This window comes from Falco biarmicus, chromosome 18, assembly GCF_023638135.1.
Source record: "Falco biarmicus isolate bFalBia1 chromosome 18, bFalBia1.pri, whole genome shotgun sequence".
Taxonomy (NCBI): domain Eukaryota; kingdom Metazoa; phylum Chordata; class Aves; order Falconiformes; family Falconidae; genus Falco; species Falco biarmicus.
In genome coordinates, this window is record NC_079305.1 from 363,397 (window position 1) to 381,387 (window position 17,991).

The 17,991-nt window shown below is 59.6% G+C and overlaps 3 protein-coding genes and 1 long non-coding RNA gene across 11 annotated transcripts in view; 2 read left to right on the forward strand and 2 right to left on the reverse strand.

The window, feature by feature from the left end:
* The window catches only part of LOC130141083 (2-oxoglutarate dehydrogenase complex component E1), a 37,158-nt gene extending 35,416 nt beyond the window's left edge, over positions 1–1,742 (reverse strand). For 7 of the 8 annotated variants that reach the window (XM_056321738.1, XM_056321745.1, XM_056321743.1 and 4 more), the window contains exon 1: positions 99–204. The gene's annotated coding sequence lies outside the window, so the exon portion shown is untranslated. Of the gene's footprint in view, positions 1–98; positions 205–1,723 lie in introns of those variants that run through there. The other variant, XM_056321739.1, reaches the window with a different exon arrangement.
* Positions 1,743–1,798: 56 nt separating this feature from the next.
* On the forward strand, positions 1,799–3,480 carry LOC130141084 (interleukin-1 receptor antagonist protein-like). Its single transcript, XM_056321750.1, has 6 exons — positions 1,799–1,983; positions 2,077–2,125; positions 2,207–2,396; positions 2,492–2,662; positions 2,772–2,917; positions 3,003–3,480. The coding sequence occupies exons 1-6, from the start codon at positions 1,943–1,945 to the stop codon at positions 3,213–3,215; spliced, it is 810 nt and encodes a 269-aa protein (XP_056177725.1). The 5' UTR covers positions 1,799–1,942; the 3' UTR covers positions 3,216–3,480.
* Positions 3,481–4,738: 1,258 nt separating this feature from the next.
* On the forward strand, positions 4,739–7,659 carry LOC130160477 (uncharacterized). Its single transcript, XR_008825998.1, has 3 exons — positions 4,739–4,883; positions 5,613–5,943; positions 7,520–7,659. It is a non-coding gene; the product is annotated as an uncharacterized LOC130160477 (long non-coding RNA).
* A 926-nt stretch (positions 7,660–8,585) lies between these two features.
* On the reverse strand, positions 8,586–17,127 carry SLC20A1 (solute carrier family 20 member 1). Its single transcript, XM_056362986.1, has 11 exons — positions 17,012–17,127; positions 16,371–16,854; positions 16,135–16,275; positions 15,961–16,046; positions 14,298–14,394; positions 12,464–12,583; positions 10,625–10,873; positions 9,980–10,529; positions 9,705–9,878; positions 9,297–9,381; positions 8,586–8,850 (listed from the first exon to the last, which is right to left on the reverse strand). The coding sequence occupies exons 2-11, from the start codon at positions 16,684–16,686 to the stop codon at positions 8,599–8,601; spliced, it is 2,070 nt and encodes a 689-aa protein (XP_056218961.1). The 5' UTR covers positions 16,687–16,854; positions 17,012–17,127; the 3' UTR covers positions 8,586–8,598.
* Positions 17,128–17,991: the final 864 nt, after the last annotated feature.

Consider the following 17,991-nt stretch of genomic DNA (forward strand, 5'->3'; position numbering starts at 1 on the left):
CGCCCGCCGGCCCCGGCCCGGCCCGCCCCCCGCCAGGGCCGGCCCGGCCCGGCCCGGCCCGGCCCCGACACGCCGCCCGGCCCGCCCGCGGCACCCACCGGCACGTCCGTGCGCCCCGCTCGTTGTCCCGGCTCTGACAGCGGGCCCCGGCCGCCGCCCCGCCCGCTCCTGCGTCACCGCCCGCCCCGCCCCGCCCCCGAGCGCGCCCGGTGCGCATGCGCCGCCGCGGGCCGGGCCGGGAGGAAGCCCGGGGGCGGCGGGGGCGGGGCCGCTCTCGCACCGGGCCTCGGCGCTGGGGGCGGTGACCCCGGTACGGCCCAGGGACTGCCGCCACAGCCCGGGGACCCCCAGTTTTGCCCGGGGACCCCGGTACGGCCTGGGGACACCCGCCATAACCTGAGGACTCCCAGTATGGGCCCGGGAACCCCCAGTATGGCCCGGGGACCCCCAGTTTGCCCGGGGACCCCGGTACGGCCTGGGGACACCCACCGTAGCCTGAGGACCCCCACTATGGCCCGGGGACCCCCGCCAGAGCCTGCAGAGCCCCACCGTGCTGGGAAGGACCCCGTGGCATGGAGGACTTCAGGCCTTCCAGGGCATCCCCGCGTGGCGGACCTTGCCCCGCGGGGCACCGGGGAGCCGGCCAGGCGCAGGCAGGGCTGGGCGGGTGGGGGGTGCCCCGGGGGTTCAGGGGCTCCTGGCAATTTCCTGCCAGCTGAGTCATAGCCACGCCAGCCCTGCGCCGAGGAGCCACGCAGCCGGGCAGCACTTTCGGGAAGTGAAACGGGCACCAGGAAAACACCTCAACAGCCCACGGCCACACAAGCCCAGCCATGCACATCCCTGGCCCGGCCGGCATGGCGCAACCGCCAGCACCCGGGCAGGATGCGTCCTGCAGAGTGGGGTGTACGGCAGCACGGTGACAAGGAATGGCCTCAAGGGCATGGCGTCCCCAAAAGCCACGTCCCCAGAGTGGCATGGGTCGGCACAAGGGACCAAGGGGACAGCAGGGTCCTGTGCCATCTGATACTGGGGTGGTAGGGACAGGAGGTGTGGCAGAGCCCTGCCAGTGCAGGATGAAGCTGTGGGGAAATTGTGGAATGGCAGCGCTTGCACCACTGGCCCTTCTGGGGCAGCCGCGGTCCCCAGTATGACGAGGGTGGACATCATCGTGGCCCCCGTGGGATGGGGCTGGTACAGTCCCTGCTGGGTCAGCCTGGCCGCCAAGGGCCAGCACACAAGCACCAGCCCCACACCTTGACCCCAGACATCCCCCCTGCTCTGCCCCACATGCCAACCCTGAAGCATCACCCCTGCTCTGCCCCACACCATCCCTGGAGCATCGCCCCTGCTCTGCCCCACCTGCCATCCCTGGAGCATCGCCCCTGCTCTGCCCCACATGCCAACCCTGGAGCATCGCCCCTGCTCTGCCCCACATGCCAACCCTGAAGCATCGCCCCTGCTCTGCCCCACATGCCAACCCTGGAGCATCGCCCCTGCTCTGCCCCACACCATCCCTGGAGCATCGCCCCTGCTCTGCCCCACATGCCAACCCTGGAGCATCGCCCCTGCTCTGCCCCACACCATCCCTGGAGCATCGCCCCTGCTCTGCCCCACATGCCAACCCTGGAGCATCGCCCCTGCTCTGCCCCACACCCAGCCCCTCACTCAGCCCCACAGCACTGCGTGGGGGAAGCCAGCCCCCCAGCCCTCCCAGTCTCACCAGAGGAACTGGGCAATCCCAGGCATTGCGAAAGGTGGAAATCCCGCCCTGACGGCATTTCCTTCCAGAGGCTCTTGAAAACGCACCACGCCAAGGCTGGGCTCAGAGAGCACCCAAGCGACACTGCAGGCAGGACAGGCGGAGGCAGGCAGCCAAGTGCCGCGGCACTCAACAGGTACCAGCAGGTCTCTGCCCAGGGTTTTGCAGTCAGCACTGGAGATGGCGTTCGTGCCCGATTTGGACACGCTGGAGAGCAGCAGGTAAGTGTGGCCATGCCAAAGGGGACAGTGGGGACACAATGCCATCCTGGTGCCATGATGGCCCTGGCTTCACCATCTCCCTTTGCCTTTCAGCCTGAACGAGGAGACATTTTATGGCCCCAACGGCCTCTGCCCACAGAAGGTAACACTGGAGTGGTGGGAACGGTGAGACCCCTGCGATGGGGAAGCTGGGCCCTCACCCCACATCCCCTTTCCTCCCCAGAAATCCCGCCTGGACTTGGAGGCAACATCACCCGGAGTGGACATCCAGGTGATGGTGACCAAGGCACAACCTGCTAAGACCTTTCGCCAGGCTGCCGTCCTTGTGGTGGCCGTGACCAAGCTCCTGAAGCAGCCAATGCACAAGGACTTTGCCGACAGTGACCTTGGGGCCTTCCTGGATGATATTTTTGGTATGGGGGAATGGTGTCAGGGGTATCACCCCAGCCGAGGGATGCTCTTGGACTGGAGAGCACTGGCATCTTCCTGACCACCCCCCTCTCCACAGAGCCCGTCTCCTTCCAGCAGATCAAGAGCAGCTATGCTGGGGCACCTGTCTACCGCTACACCCGCTCCCAGTCCTTCGACATTTTTGACATCGACCAGAAGTGCTTCGTGCTGGAGTCACCCACCCAGCTGGTGGCCCTGCACCTGCAGGGACCCTCCGCCGGGCGGAAAGGTGAGAGGATATGGTCCTGACCCAACGTCCCCATCCCCAACCCTGGGACCACCCAGGAGCCACCCTACAGCCCAAGGACTACCCGTTAACCCATCCCTTCTCTCTGCAGTGAAGCTCAACATCGCTCTGTACCGTCCCCAGTTATCACAGGGTGGCCCAGGGACCTGGCAGATGCCGGTGGCATTGGGCATCAAGGGCTACCAACTCTACCTCTCATGCGTGATGAGTGGTGCTGAGCCCATGCTGCAGCTGGAGGTGAGTGGGGGCCCCACTTGCTCCATCCCCTATGGGGTTGAGGGCTCCATCGCACCCTGAACCCTGTTTCACCCCCGGGTTGTAGGAAGCCGACATCAAAAGGGACATCGAGAGCGTGGAGCTGACCCGCTTCATCTTCTACCGTGTGGACAGCCTGCCAGAGAAGACAACGCGCTTCGAGTCAGCCGCCTTCCCTGGCTGGTTCATCTGCACATCCCTGCAGCCCCACCAGCCGGTTGGCATCACCAACCAGCCCGACCAGGTCAACATTGCCACCTACAAGCTGATCAGGCACTGAGGAGCCCCACACCCAACCCAACCGGCAGTCACCGGTTTTCAAGCTGTATGTACCAAGTACAACCCCTCCCACCAGGACCCTTGTCCTGCCCACCTATTTCAAGTGAAATAGCAGCTCTAGGCCCCGTGGGCCCGAGCCACCCTAATTTATACGTATTTATTGTGTCCGCCCCTTGCTTTTCATTTGTATGTATTGTGTTGGAAACGCTGGGGTCTTGTTATTGGGAATGGGGCTGTTAGCGATGGAGTTGAAAATAAAAGATTTCCCAGGGAGGCATTGCTCAGCTCGTTCCTTTTGCAGGGGTTAAATGATGCAGGGGTGGTTTATGGCTGGGAAAATCCCAGTTTCATCTGGTCTGGGGGACTCTCCAGGTCTCAGTGCAAAGCCCAGGGGGTGGGGTTGACCCCACAGCTCAGGGACCACCCTGGCTTGGTCGGCTGCGGTGAATGAAGAGACGGGAGGTAGCTTGATGCAAGCAAGATGTCGATTTATTGGTGATTCTTTTACATTTACATACGTTTCTGCCTTCTGCATGTTACACACTGATTGGGTAGATCTTAAGCGTGACCTACACCGATTGGTTATCTTCTAAGACACCTCATTTAAACGATAGGTACTGATTAGTCTATCTTATTTTAGCAACAATCTCTATTCTAAGGTTGGGGGGGGGGCTGTCCTACTTGACTTTGGTGAATAACAAAGTTCCTCATCAGCACTATCCGTTCCCTCTTTGTCCTGCTGTATGTCCCTCTTTGTCCGTGGGGGTTGTCATTTCAACCGCTATGGCTCAAGAGTCTGCTGTTAACTTGTTCCTTTGTTGCCAGGGCTTATGCCCGACAAGTTCTAACACGTCTCCATTCCTCAGGCTAACGGTGCTGGACTCTTGTCCTTGAGGCCTTGCCCTTCAGCCGGCCCCATGTAGGACCCTCTGCCACCCTGTCCCCATGCTCACCCCGCAGCTGGGTGGGTGGCTGGTGTGGGCATCCTACAGGTGGGGGTCACCTGCAGCTCCCAGTAGCTACCCAGGGCTGCCACCTCTGCCCCAGCCACTGCCACCACTCCAGCTCACCACTGAGGCATGGCGGGGTGGGCTGTAGTGTGGCATGACATTGTGAGGTGTGGCGTGGCATTCCGTCACATGATGTGGCATGGTCTGGCACAGTGTGACATGGCATTGCATAGCATGACAAGGTCTGGCGTGCTGTTGTGTGGCATGGCATGGCACAGCATGGTGCGCCATGGTGTGGCATGACTTGGCCTGGCATGTGATGGGGTGACGTGGTGCGGCATGGTGTGGCATGGCATGGGCTGTCACAGTATGGTGTGGCATAGCATTGTGCGGCATGGCATGGCATCGCATAGCCTGCTGTGCCACACTGCGCCCTGGCACGGCAAGGCCTGGCATGGTCCGGCAAGACATGGTGCCCCGCCCCGCCCCGCCGCGCCGCGCCGCCCCGCCCCGCCCCAGGGTAACTGACGGGAACCGGGACTAACTGACGCGACCGCAGTTGCCGTGTCCCCGCCCCTCCGCGGCTTCGCCCTCGCCATTGGTGGGTTTGAAGGAGGAGGTAGCCAATGGGCGCGGCGCGGCTGTCAGAGGCGGCGGGCGGGAGGCGGCTGTGCTGAGGCGGGGGCCCGGCATGGAGCGGACAGGGGCGGCCGCGCAGGGTGAGCGGCGGGGGCCCAGCGGGTGGCGGCGCTCAGGGGCCGATGTGGGGCGGGGGACCAGGCCGGGCTGGGGACGCCCCGGCTGGGGACGCCCCGCGGGGTGCGGGCCCGCGGTGGCCCTGCGGTGGCCGGGGCAGTCGCTAGTGCCTGTGGAATGGGGGGCAGGGGGCGATCTGGGGGCTGCTGGGCTGAGCGTGACCCGAGACAGGCCTGGGGGGCTCAGTGGGGCCGGTGGGCCTGCCGGGAGCAGGGGCAGAGTGGGGGGTTGCTGGGACTTACGGGGGAGGCTCGGGTGCGCGGGGTGGCCCGTGAACGCGCGCACCGGCGTGGTTGGGGGGGCAGGCAGCGGGGGGGGTTGGGGCGCGCCTTGGGGTGCTGGGGACACCGGGGGTGCGGTGTCAAGGGAAGGGGGTGGCATAGGGGGCAGGTGGGGGGGCAGAGGTGCCCTCAGCGCCCTGGGCGCGTGGGCTGTCAGGGGAGGGGGCGCTGCCCTGGGGCTGGGGTGATGCTGCCTCCAGCCAGGCCAGGCCGTCCCGCCGCGAGATGCCCGGTACCGCAGCCAGACTGGGGGTGTCACAGGTACCCCGTGCCCCACGGCTGCGGCGCTCCTCGCTTTTCCCACCCGCCTGTGTTAGCGGTGGGCTTGGCTGCTGTGGGGCACGGGCTTGCGGGACCCACAGCTGAAGCAGGGGCACGGGCAGCATCTCCCCTTTCCTTCTGCGAACTAAGCCCCACACAGCTGAGGCGTGAGCAGCGTCACGATGCCCTGAGGATCGGGGAACTCGGGTCTCTCTATGCCAGTGAGCCCCTGGGCGATGTCATGTGCATGGAAACACTCTGGGAATTTGTGGGAACAGCATTGTCAGGCTTAGGCGGGGAGCTCAGGAGACCTCCACCGTTGTGCTGTGAATGTAAAAGAAATCCATTCTTACTGGTGCTCCAACTACCGGGGTTGTGGTGCGTGCACTGCGTTTTCCTACCATCTCTTTGCAGAGGAGCAGAGAAGACTGCTCCAGGAGCGCCTAGCAGCCAAAGCAAAGCTGAAATGCCCAAGTGCAAAGTAAGTCAGATGGATGTCGGTCCCTTCCGACCCAAATCAGTGATTCTCTGAGGTACAGCTGACTCTTCTCAGCTTGCCAGTGCCTGCCTTCCCTCCCCAGCAATTCACTAGCGTACAGAGAATTGCCTCCTGCTAGTGCCAAGCACCAGTGCTGAGGCAGCAGCTGGGGGCGGCTCTGCCCCCACAGCACCCTGGCAGCAGGAGCAAAGGGATGGCTTGAGTGCTGATGCTTCCAGCTGGTTGATCTCGTTCTCTTCTGGGTATTTTCTGAGTCTCCATGAAGCTTTCTCAGCTCAGCTCTTGGCTCTGGCGGAACGTGCCTTTTTGCCAGCTTTGTAACTGGGCCTTGAAGAATGGGTGGTTGGAGTCTCACCACTGCTTTTTACTGGCAGCTTTCAGTGGCCTTCTGGGATAGGTTAATGTTAGGAAGGGGCATTTTCAATGCATTTAAAAGGAAATAGATACAACCACCTGTTAAATGAGTTACCTGGCTCTGGGACCCCTTCTCTGTCTTGCCCAGTTCTGCTGGACCCGGGTTGTGTGCAAATACACTGCTGTGAGTGCAGCCTCCGCTTGCAAGCTGTCAGTAGCAAGGCACCTTTTTTTTTTTCAAAGCTTTTAATTGAAACAGCTGATGCACTTGGCAAACCTGAACACTTCAAAGACTCCCTGTTGCAGTGAGTATCATGATGTTGTAGTGCAAAGGAAGCCATAAAACTTCTCCATGGGGAGAGAAGATAAATGTAAGCAGGATCAGAGACCAGAAAAAGCAAATCAGTCCCTGTGGTCAGGCTCTGGAAAATGCCACTAGTATAACAGAAATGAGGTGAGAAGATTCACAATCTTTCTTTTTGGCATACTTATGTAGAATAGAGGACAATACCCAAAGTCTCTGAGCTTTTTCATTGCAGGAAAATAGCTGCACAGGCATTAATCTTCCCTAACTGCTGAGCTGTTCCCTAGCTCCAGAGCCAGAGGGGTGGGAGAACCCTGCAGCTGGCTGCTGTCAGAGGGCTGTAATTCAGCGAGGAGGACAGGGTGGGGGAAGCTGACAGCCAGGGTTGCTGTCCCACTTCCCAGCTTCACTACCAGTGCCTGGGGCAGCTGGGAGGCTGGTGAATCAGCTGCTGCAGTGCTGCGGCTCACCGTGGCAGAGTAAAACCTGGCCAGTGCACTCCAAGACACTGCTGTGACCTGCAACACTGCAGCAGCTGACTTGGATGCACCTCAGCTGTCTGCAGCACCTGGGGGGGGGCAACTCTGACACCAGCCAGCAGCAGCAGCAGGAGCCTCCAAACTATTGCCTGCCAGGGCCCCCTGCCTGCAGGAACTGTTCTGGTTACTTTTGTTGTCAGTGGAAGCTGGAAGTTTTGTGGCAGCCTTGGATGGCAGTGTTTTGAGCTGCTCTTCTGTTGCCCCACAAAAGAAAAAAAATAATGTGGTACTTCCTTGACAGCTTTTTGATTTACAAAAGCTTCTTGTAAGCTGTGACTGAGACAGCCAGCACTGTTTTAGATATTTAACCTTTTCTGCAACTGCTGTTAAATAACCTGATGTTTTGTCTGACTTCCTACAGACCCTTTATCCACGCAGCATGCTGGCCACGCTGCTCAGCAGAATTCTAATACATGCCAGAGAGCCATGGTGGTGCATCCAGAGCAACCAAGGAAGAGTGTGAAGCTTCCCACAGGGCTCATGCCAAGCACGAGCCATCCTACACAGACCGAAGGGAGCTCTCAGCTTCAAACTGTGGTTACCTAAATCCAGGAAGGAATGAGAAGCTAAAAGACTAATATGGCAAGGCAACCCATGGGAAATCCACTCAGCACACTTCCAGTTGGAAGCCTTAAGCACCACACTAGATCCCCCCAGGTGAACAGATCTTCCACAAAGCCTCCAGCAGGCCCCTGGGGACCACAGACCTGAACTCCAGCCTGAAAACAGCTGGCCCTGTGCAATGGCAAAGACCTGTGGCTAGAGGGGAGGCAAACAGGAAGGACATGAAGGTGGTGCCTCCAGGAAGCACTGCAGCATCCCGAGTAACAGTGCCCCCAAACCAGCCTCGCGGTGCACACTGCTCCAAAATTCAAGCAATTGAGAGCAATTTTAGTAGGAGAGAGAGGCCAAAGGCAAGCCAAACACAAAGGGTACAGGCTACGTGTGTTCCCAAGACCCCATCAGCTGCAGATCGGAAGTAAGTAGCAGCTCTGGCTGACTTGTCTTCACCTCCAGGGGACAGCAGAGTTTACAATGTTTAACTGGGTGAACCAGGGTCCAAAGTCCCCTTATTGGTGAACACTTGTTTGGATGTTATGCCTCAGAAAAGAGGAGGGTGAGGATGGGATCTGGTGGTACCCTGGGTTCCTCTTCTGCCACTTAAGCAAGCCAGAGGAGAATGTGCAGCTGCTCACCTCTTTTCCTTTCAAGGGAATATAAAGAATATTAATAAATATCCCCTTAAATTTACAAGGATTTTCCTTTCCCACCCTAGAGCTTGGATGTGTTTTTAAGATAGAGCAGCTGAAGTTGGCTAGAGGGAGAGTCCAAGGGAAACAGTAAACACCCCAAGGGCAGGCACTGTCTCAGTGCTGCACGCCCCCCCTACAAACTTAGCGCCAAGACATTTAAAAAAAAGAAGATACTTCAGTGACAACACTATGCAGAACTGAGGGAGCTCCATGCCACGGTGGGACGAGCCTCCCCCACTCCTGGAGGGGAGGGTGGCAGCAGGGAAGCAGGAGCAGCGTGAGCCTTCAGGATCGCATACTTGAAGACAGCCATGATGGCAGCACTGATGAGACCCGAGATGGGGACAGTGACAAACCAGGCCATGAAGATGTTGCGGAAGAGGCGCCAGTCCACCGCCTTCCTGGAACGCAGCCAGCCCACCGAGACCACAGAGCCCACCTGCCCAAGAAGCCAGGGCACAGCTCAGCATTGCACTCTGCCACCCCCCAGCCCTTCCCAGGGTGCCAAAGGAAAGCCACAGCCATGGGGCCGGGGGTCTCGCTCCAGCCCTTGGGGACCCAGCAGACCCCAGGCAGAGCAAGCAGGGTGAGGAGCTGCCATCCCAGGGCAGCAGTGGGGACAGGGCACTGAGGCACCCAGGTTCTTATGGCCGCTCAGCAGAGCCCAGGGGTCCAAAGAGGTTTTACTACCTCATCGAGTGCCCCCTCACCCAGGGGCCTCCCCCAGCCCCGGGCAGCTGCTGCCACTCCACACTGGGAAGCAAATGGCAGAGCCAAAGGCCAACTGGAAGCCCCATTTGGGACCTCCTCCACAGCTCAGCCTTATTAGCACCAGGATTTGGGGAAAGCAGGGCTTGCACAGAGCCAGTACCATCCCCCTCCTACCTTGCAGTGGGTTGTGCTGATAGGGAGGCCAACATTGGAGGCGATCACCACTGTCAGGGCAGATGCCAGCTCAATGCTGAAGCCACTGCAAAGAGAGAAAGTGCATGAGAACCTGGGCACCAGACACCCTGCGCTGCTCAGCCCAAGCCAGAGCTGGGACTGCTCTCCCCGGGCAGACCCTGCAGAGCTGAGTCAGCTCCTCACTTGGCTCTCCAGACCCCCAGCAGTCCCAGACTGATACCCCCCCCCCGGCCCCGAGGGATGCAGGAAGGTGTTACAGGGCCACACGTAACCCAGCTCCACCACCCAAGCAATGAAACCCCCAACAGAGAACGGAGAGGGGCTCCAGGAGCAGGATGCAGCTCTAGGGCTGCCTGCAGCCTCCCCCCGCCCCAAGGCGGACCTTACCTCGATGGTGTGATGGGAGTCAGATCCTTCCCCATTGTCTGGATGACTCTCCTCCCCCAGACCCACAAGCCAATGCAAATCCCTGCACCTCCATAGAGCAGCAGCCAGATGGGAGTTGCCACTTCACCTGTCTGATAGACCAGGTAGAGTGCAACCAGGGGCCCTATGGCATTGCTGGAAGAGAAAGGAGAGCTGGTCTAGAAGGCCAGAGGCTTTGGGCAAGATGGGCACCAGCCCTAGTGCGCAACCCCGCCGCTCCTGCTGACTCAACTGACCTGACATCATTGCCACCATGAGCAAAGGAGCCAAAGCAGGCTGTGAGGATCTGCAGGAACTGGAAGAGGAGGGACACCTCAGGTTTGTCCTGGTCATGCCACTCTTCCAGGGAGCTCCTGCTGCCTTTGTGGTCACCGACTCCTGTCTCCACTTGGGCAGCGTTGAGATCCACATCAGCTGCCGGGTGGGCATCTGCCACTGCATTGCAGTAGCTGGTGTAGCTGTCCATGCGGACTCTCTTCTTGGTGTCCGCCATGGGCCAGGTCAGCTTCTCCATCTCCTCCACCTCCTTGGCCCGGAGGGAGTCCAGGGGCATGCCACAGATAGCCATGGTGTAGGAGGTGTAGCTGTTGTTGCGCCGCAGGGGCTTGTCCCCCGAGTCCCCCATGCAGTCCCCCATCTTGGCCAGGTGCAGTTTATGCAGCAGCTCCTTGTAGAGGCCAGAGTCCTTGTGCACGGTGTGGTACTGGTACTGCCCACTGGAGCTCATCTGGTGGCCCACGGCCTGGTTGAACTGGACGAGGTTGCCGTTGGGCAGCCGCATGGCTCCTGCCAAGGGGGACAGTGGGGGTTTAGCACCCAGGGGTACCTGGGGTGAGGGAAAACCACGCTGGCACCCTACGTCACCCCCCACACCCGCTCACCGCTGTCAGTGCTGGTTTCCTTCAGGTCGAGGCTGGGAAGCCTCTCCTGCTCCGGGGCCTCCTCCAGGTCCCCCAGGTTGAAGGAGACTGTCCTCTCCTCCACCACTGCCCGGTGGGGTGCAGCTGACCCCACATCAGCAACGGGGCTCTTGGCATCACCCAGGGGCACCCGGGGCTCGTCGTGGTCCTCCTTGGGGCTGATGTTCTTCTCCATCAAGGGGCTTTCAGAAGGGCTTGATTTGATCTCACCTACAAAGGGAGGCAGCTGCCATCAAACCCCTTCCCGACACCAGGAACAAGCCCACACCCCTCACCACTCGGATTTATGCCAGCCAAATAAAATTCACAGCTTCGCCCCCATCCTGAACTTTGGAAACTGCTGGGCAGTCGCACCTTGTCCCAGGCACAACAGCCAAACAGTCACAGGCCAGCTCATCTCCTATTTTTAGGCCCTACCCACCCACACCGGGTGTGGTGAGCACCGTTATGGGGCTTTTATGCAGCAGAGGTTCCTCTTCAAGCCATGTTTGTCCCATCTCCATTCCCGGCAGCCGTGGGATGCTCTGGACCCGCTTCGGGGCAGCTGCAGCCCTGAGGCTGATGGGAAGGTGCCCAGAAGAGCCCAGCTCCTCCACCAGCCCACGAGCCCCAGCCCGCTGGGAGGACTTGCCCGCCTGGGCTCCTCTCCAGCACCCACTGGTGGGTGACAAACCCAAACCGGAGCCGGTCCCCACCTCCCAAGGGCAGCCTGGTTTCCTGTCCCACTGGGAGAGCCAAGCCAGCAGCACCAAGCCCTGCATGCTGAGGCTGCTACACCCCCTCTACCAGGAAAAGCATGTTTTCTCCAGGTGAAAACATGAGATGAGGTCAGCTCCTTCAGACAACAACAAAAACCCACTTCCTTGTCACAAACATGACCATCTTCTACCCAGTTTGCTCACTGCAAGGGCCAGGCTGTGGCCTCCAGCCCCTCACCCTGGTATCAAGCCTCTGCAGAGCCCACATCCCCCTGCACCAGCGCCGCCCCACAGCAGAGCGGGGCTCTCCAGCAGGCAGGGGAGCCTGGCTGGCAGGCAGGCAGGAGTTAAGCCGAAGCTTGAACAGCTGGAAGATTGTCAAGGGCAGCCATAAAGCTGTTAGTCACACCCCAATTACACCAGTCTGACAAGGACACTGGTTATCCCCTCATCTCCAGTTCTGCAAGTGCCCCAGACTGCACACAAAATTTATATGCAAGACCACACACAGACTCCAGGAGAGCTGCCTGTACTTTTCAGGAGGCAGAGCTCGGGACTGCTCTTTTGGATGCCTTTCAATTTTTTTTATTTTTTTTTGGCTACAGGGAAAGGATTTCATCAGCTTACACAGCTTTAAACTTGTGATCTGCATCTGCCAGGCCAAAGACCGATCAGCAGGTATGCAGAGGATTAAAGGTTACACTGGTTAACAGGCTGGTTGTCTCCCGCCTTCTCTTCTTTCTCTATTCAGCAGTGAAATCAGGCTGTTCAATATTGCCTGCTGTCCGGTGCAGCCCAAGGAGAGGCTGCCTTGCTGAGGGATCAGCTGCCAGGCACCACTCAGCAGCACAACAACTACTTCAAGGGGTATTTTGGGGCCCCGGGGAGCCGCTTGACCAGCGGGGTAGGTGCATGCAGGTCCAGCTCAATGGGATGTGCTCCAGTGACTCGGAGTTTGCAGAGCAGCTTAAGCTCTAACTGAAGCTGAGGATCCCTGCTAGTAACAGCCCTGGGGCTAGTGAGATCTCCCACTGGGAAAGTAAGTTGGTTAGTTCAAGCACACCCTTCCCCAAGGGATCGCAAAAAGGGAGGCATTACTTACGTTCGATTTTCTTCTTCATTCTCGGACATACAAAGAACCAGACGACGAGAGCACAGACAACAGCACTCCCCACCGAAATTAGGAGGATACCCCACAGAGGAAGTTTGTCAAAGCCCAGCACTAGGAAATAAAACAACGGATCTTTGAAAACCTCCGGGCAAAAGCCTCCTTCACGCATGACTTTGCTCTTCCCGGCACGGGGACTCCATCACCTGCAACACCCCTGAGCTAATGTGCCTGCCAGGGAGAAATGCCACTGGAAAGCCAGCACTGGCCACAATGAAACCAAGCGCTTCACTTGCACAGAAGCCCCCCTCCCCCCTAGTTACAGTCTCCCCCACCCACAAGCTGGCCTTTCACATGGGCAGACACTTTCCCCTCCCTCCCGCAGCCAAACCAAATCAGGGACTGGTGCGTGCCCTGAGCAGAGACAGGAGACAACTCACAACCCTTGTCTCCTCTCTTGCTGCAATGTCAAAGAAAAAAACAACAAACCACGCAGCACGGCTGCTGCAGCAGCAGCACCACTTCCCCGTCAGGGAGAAGACATGCAGGACCTGGGCTGCTCCCACCAGAGACCCATTAACTCCTCCCGCTGCAGGGGGAAGATGGTTCTCCTGCTCCTGTGTCCCTAGGAACTTAAGCTCAAGTTTCAAGGCATTTGAGGTGTTACCTGACCCAGTTACAAGCATTCCCACATGCAGTGTGACTTTTAGCAGAGGCTCTGCATTATAGAGCCAGCCGCAGCCACACCCTGAAGCCCCCCCCCCCCCCCACGGGACTATCAGGTGCTGTGACCGACCACTCAACTCCCTATTCCTGCTGCAGGCCATACCCGACTGCTCTTAACACACCACCAGCAACATCACAGCTACTCTAGCCACACATTTGGCTACTCGTTTACAGTGAGCCTGGCTCCCTGCAGGCTGCAAGCCCTGCATTTAAGCGGCACAGAGCTCCCCCAGCTCTCCTGCAGCACAGGGCTCAGGATAAACATGAATCCACCTTGGGGGTGGCCAAGTGATGAAGTGATCTTGAAGCAGCACCGCAGCAGCCTCACCTTCTCCCCCAGGCCGGGAAGCCAAGGAAGGGGAGGCTGACTTCCCTCCAGAACATTTTCCAGCCACTGTTTACAGAGGAAGCCCTGCAGAGCCAGGGCTGACTGCTCTCACCCCACCTCCGGCAGCTCCTCCACAACAGGAAACCGATGCTCAGACCAAAAGCGGCTCACACCAAGTCATCCCGACAGATGGAGGTTACGGAGCCTCCAGCTCCACAGGCAACGCCACCCTCCCCTGCCAAGCCCTCTCCTAGTCCTGCCCACGACATGTCCCCCTGCACAAGAGCCAAACAAGCATTTCAATTTGGCCTTTCAGACTGAAGTACAAACTCCTCTTATCAGTACAGGTGCCAGCTCTTCTTGCCAGGGATAGTGAGTTTATTCTGAGGGACAAAGTGAATCGGGAGGCACGGCCTCCATCCCTGCTCCTAGTCTTGCTAGTGGCAGCCCGAGGACTCTCTTCAGCTGCAGCCGGGTACCTGAGCTTTAGCACAGGTGAGAGAAGGGAAGAGGAAGCCAAGTTATCTGCTAGTCCTGTGCAGTCTAAGGAGAAAGGTCTGGAGGGGTTTAGTTTGAGCAGGTCTCTTTGGCTGGGCAACTATCTAGCCCAGAACTCAGCGCACACTAGCCTGCAGCCTTCTGTAACTGGCACAGGCCAGCCACCTTCTAGGAGATTTCAGCCCTGTAAAGCAAAAAAGGGGTAAATCGTGCATTTAATGGAGGTTTTGTAAAGCACACAAAAGTTAAGGTTCAATTTTTCTGACAGGTACTTACAAGGTGCACCGGTGTACATGATGGAGAAGAGGTTGATCCCCACGGTACAGGCATAGAAGACTGGCAAAGCTCGCAAACCATTGGGAACAGGATCTGCCTGCAAAACAAGGATCAGTGCTGCAGAAAGCCAGACCTCGAGGGCTGTGCAGCTGTCGGAGCCACCAAAGCAACACCCCCTTCCCAAAAGGGGGTCTGCACCTTCAGTCAACTGCTGACAGCAGCTCAGACACCACGCTCCTGCAAGCTCTGCCAAAAGCCAAAGCTCCCAACAGCTTCTGGATAATAACCCACGGGGCTGGCACTGTCAGACCACCCCAGCAGCCTGGGGACAGAGAAGGTGGCAGAACACTAGGGATCCCATGAGGCTCCCCAGGGACCAAGAACAGGCACAGCCAAGTGTCCCACCACTCCAACGTGGAGCATCTCATCTGTGCCTGCAGCTAGGGGCTGCCTTGCTCCTGAACCCTTCCTAAGGCTCTCCAGCCTCTGGCTGCATTTAGGTTTTCTTTCAATTCCCCAGGCACTTTCAGACAAAATAGTCTGTCAGACAAAGCCTTTACCTCTTTCCAGCCGACTTGGACAAAATAGGAGTCCATTACTCACAAAGCAGCTTATCTGGCCACATACCTGCACAGAGAGGCCCTCACCCGAGCAGCAGGAGGACTTAATCTCCGCTGCTGCTGCCCAGCAATCAGGGTCTAGCATTGGTACAAACACACCAAGCCTTACCAAATGCCAAGCAGGACGGAGCAACCAAACTATTCAGCACCAGAATGAAGCATGACAGGGCCAGCCCAGCTTTGAAAAGCCAGTTACGCAAGGTTACTCTGACAGCAGTGACGCTAAACTGTTTTTAAGGGCTGCCAGGTAGAGAGAACAGCAGCGATAAGATCTGAACATCTCTGGAACCAGAAATAGTTAGATCTAGGATTTCAAATAATTGAAGTTAGCCTCAAACATACAGATGGAAATGCTGGAGCTCCTCTGTACAGCTGGCTGGGTACCCCTGCTCTGTGCTAGCAGCATCCTGTGCTCCACGGTAGTCATCATCATCTCAGAAGGATGAGGCTTAACACCGCCACCTCCATTTCAAGCAGCTTTGGGTGCCCGATACCTCTTCCTGGGCTTTCGGACACTCCCAACAGTGGGAGCGTGTTCCTGGAGCCAGCCCAGGTGCCTCTCACTGTACCTGGGGCCCCAGATGGGAGGAAAGGACAGTCTGCGCAGCACCGGGGACAGTCCTGGCCCTCCTGGTTTAAATAAAGCCATCACTGTTGGTCATTACCTTCACCTGCAGCCTGACACATGAGGAGGTCCTGCCTTGCACCAGGACTTAGGAAAAGCCTGACAAGCAGGTCTGACCTTATCAGTTCTGGGCTACTTCCCTGCTTGGGAATTACAGCTGCTTCTGCCAAGGCCAGGCCCACATATTTTGGAGGAGGTGAAGTGCTGCCTCCTCACCTCCTGGGCTCCACATCTCATTTTCCCACCCCTTCAGCCCTTCCCAAAGGAGTCCTGAAGGGCTCACCCAACTGTCAACCCAAGGACGGATGTGCCTGGCAAAACCCTGGTGCATGGAAGCCACCCAACCACTGCAATGGGCAGACAAGGGAGCACCTGGGAGCCCCAAAAGCCATCAGAAAGCAGAGTGGGCAGCTCTTACCTTACGGAGGATGAACCTCCGGACAAGGAAGAAGAGGATGGCAGACATGATGCCTGAAAGGAGGGGCGAGACGAACCAGGACAACACTAGGAGAGAAGAGGCACAATCAGCATCCCACTGCTGGAAGGGGAAGCCCAGGGGGCACACGGAGGCCATCACATGAGCCGGGCTTACCGATCTTTAGCAGCTCGGACCACTTGACACCTTCTTGCCCTTTGGCCACCAGTGAAAAGCCAATGGTTGCTCCAACAATGCAGTGGGTACCTGAAATGGGGAGCCTCAAGAACGAAGCCACTAGCTGCCACACAGCAGATCCTGGAGCAGGAGGAGAAGCCTGGTAAGAAAGCCATCGCCGGGGCACCCTGGGGTACACTGCTCCCCCATCTTGCCCCCCCTCCCCCCCTCCTCACCAAACATGGCACTGATCGAACCCGCCATCAGCAGCTGCTGTGTGGAGTTGTACATCTCCACATCAATCAGTCCCTTCCGGATGGTCTCACTGACTTTGGCTCCCAGGAGGACGGAGCCCAGCGTCTCAAAGATGCTGGCGAGGATGCAGGCTTGCCGGAGGGTCACAACCCCCGAGCCCACCGCCGTGCCGAAGGAGTTGGCCACATCGTTGGCACCGACGGAGAAGGCCAGTACAAAAGCGATGATGAAGCCCAGGACCAGCATCCAGAGGAAGTCCTCCATGGGGAGGAGTGGCGCCGTGGGGGTCGGGTCCATGGTTTGGGGGGAGCTGGGCGAGGTGCTAATAAATTAGGTATAAAATTAAATACAGCGGGGGGTGGCGGGGTCGCTATAGGGCGTGGGGTGGCTCCGCCGTCCTACGGCCCCGGCGGCCGCGGGGACTGGGGACCGGATTCCGCGCCATGGCCTGCGCCACTCTTCATCCTGCAGGAGAGACGGGGCTCAGCGGGGCCGCCGGGATAACGGCCCTTCCCGCGCCCGGTAACGGCCCTTCCCGCCGCCATGTGCCCGCCCTACCCCCGCCCAGCACCATCGCCCAAGGCCACCGCTCACCGGCAGGGCCGGGCCAAGCCGCACTCACCGGGAAGCTGCCAGGAAGGGCCGAGGCCTGGGCCTGTCCGTGTCCGCACCCACTCTGTGCCCACGCCGCGCCACCCCCGCCCGGTGCCGCCGTCGCCCTTTAACGGCTCCCGCCGTCACACGTGACCTCCGCCCCGCCCCTCCCACCTGACGCCTGAGCCGCGCGAGACCGCCATTGGCCCGCTCGTCGCCGGGGCGGGGCGGGGTCGCGCCGCCATTGGGCACCGCTCAGCGCAGAGCCCCCGCCCCGCCCCCGCCCGCCGCCGCGCCCCCGCGCGGGCAGCGCGCCCCGACACCACGTGCGCGCTCAGTGGCGCCCCGAGCGGAGCGGGGCGGGAGAGCCCGGCACCGGCACTGGACGTCACGGCCAGACCCAGGCACCGGCACCGGCACCGGCACCGGCACGGGACGGCCTGACACAGGCACCGGCACCGGCACCGGCACCGGCACCGGCACCGGCACCGGCATGGTCTGGTCTGACACAGGCACGGGGTCAGCTCCAGTGCAGCCTGGCACTGGCCTGGCTCAGCTCTGGCACAGTTTGGCCCTTGTGTGGCACAGCCTGGCACGGGTGTGGGCTCTGGCCCGGCCCGGCATGGGTGTGGGGCTGGCTCAGCTCTGGCACTGCCTGGCACGGGCGTGGGCTCAGTTCTGGCATGGTCCAATATGGGTTTGGGATCGGCTTGGCTCCAGCATGGATTGGCATGGATGGGCAGAGGTGTGGGCTTGGCTCCAGCATGGTCTGCTTTGGGTCCATGTGGGTCTGGCCCCCATCCGGCACGGTCCGGCATAGCCCCAGAGTGGCCCTGGCACGGCTTGGCACCAGGCACAGCACTTGTGGCACACCGGCTCGGGGGGGCACCGACCCACAGACCACCAGACCAGCACCATGGTGCAGCCAGGTGCTGCTCTAGGCTCTGAATCTGCATCACACACAGGCTGTGGGCCAGCACCCAGCAGCAGCACCAGCCTGGGGGGCAC

Coding starts and splice junctions, on each gene's coding strand:
- LOC130141084 (XM_056321750.1), top strand. CDS start 1,943: ATGGCGTTCGTGCCCGATTTGGACACGCTGGAGAGCAGCAG. Junction 2,663..2,771: donor ACCCTCCGCCGGGCGGAAAG/GTGAGAGGATAT, acceptor TTCTCTCTGCAG/TGAAGCTCAACATCGCTCTG. Junction 2,918..3,002: donor AGCCCATGCTGCAGCTGGAG/GTGAGTGGGGGC, acceptor CCCGGGTTGTAG/GAAGCCGACATCAAAAGGGA.
- SLC20A1 (XM_056362986.1), bottom strand. CDS start 16,686: ATGGACCCGACCCCCACGGCGCCACTCCTCCCCATGGAGGACTTCCTC. Junction 14,395..15,960: donor GGAGGTTCATCCTCCGTAAG/GTAAGAGCTGCC, acceptor CTTGTTTTGCAG/GCAGATCCTGTTCCCAATGG. Junction 10,874..12,463: donor AATGAAGAAGAAAATCGAAC/GTAAGTAATGCC, acceptor CTCCCTTTGTAG/GTGAGATCAAATCAAGCCCT.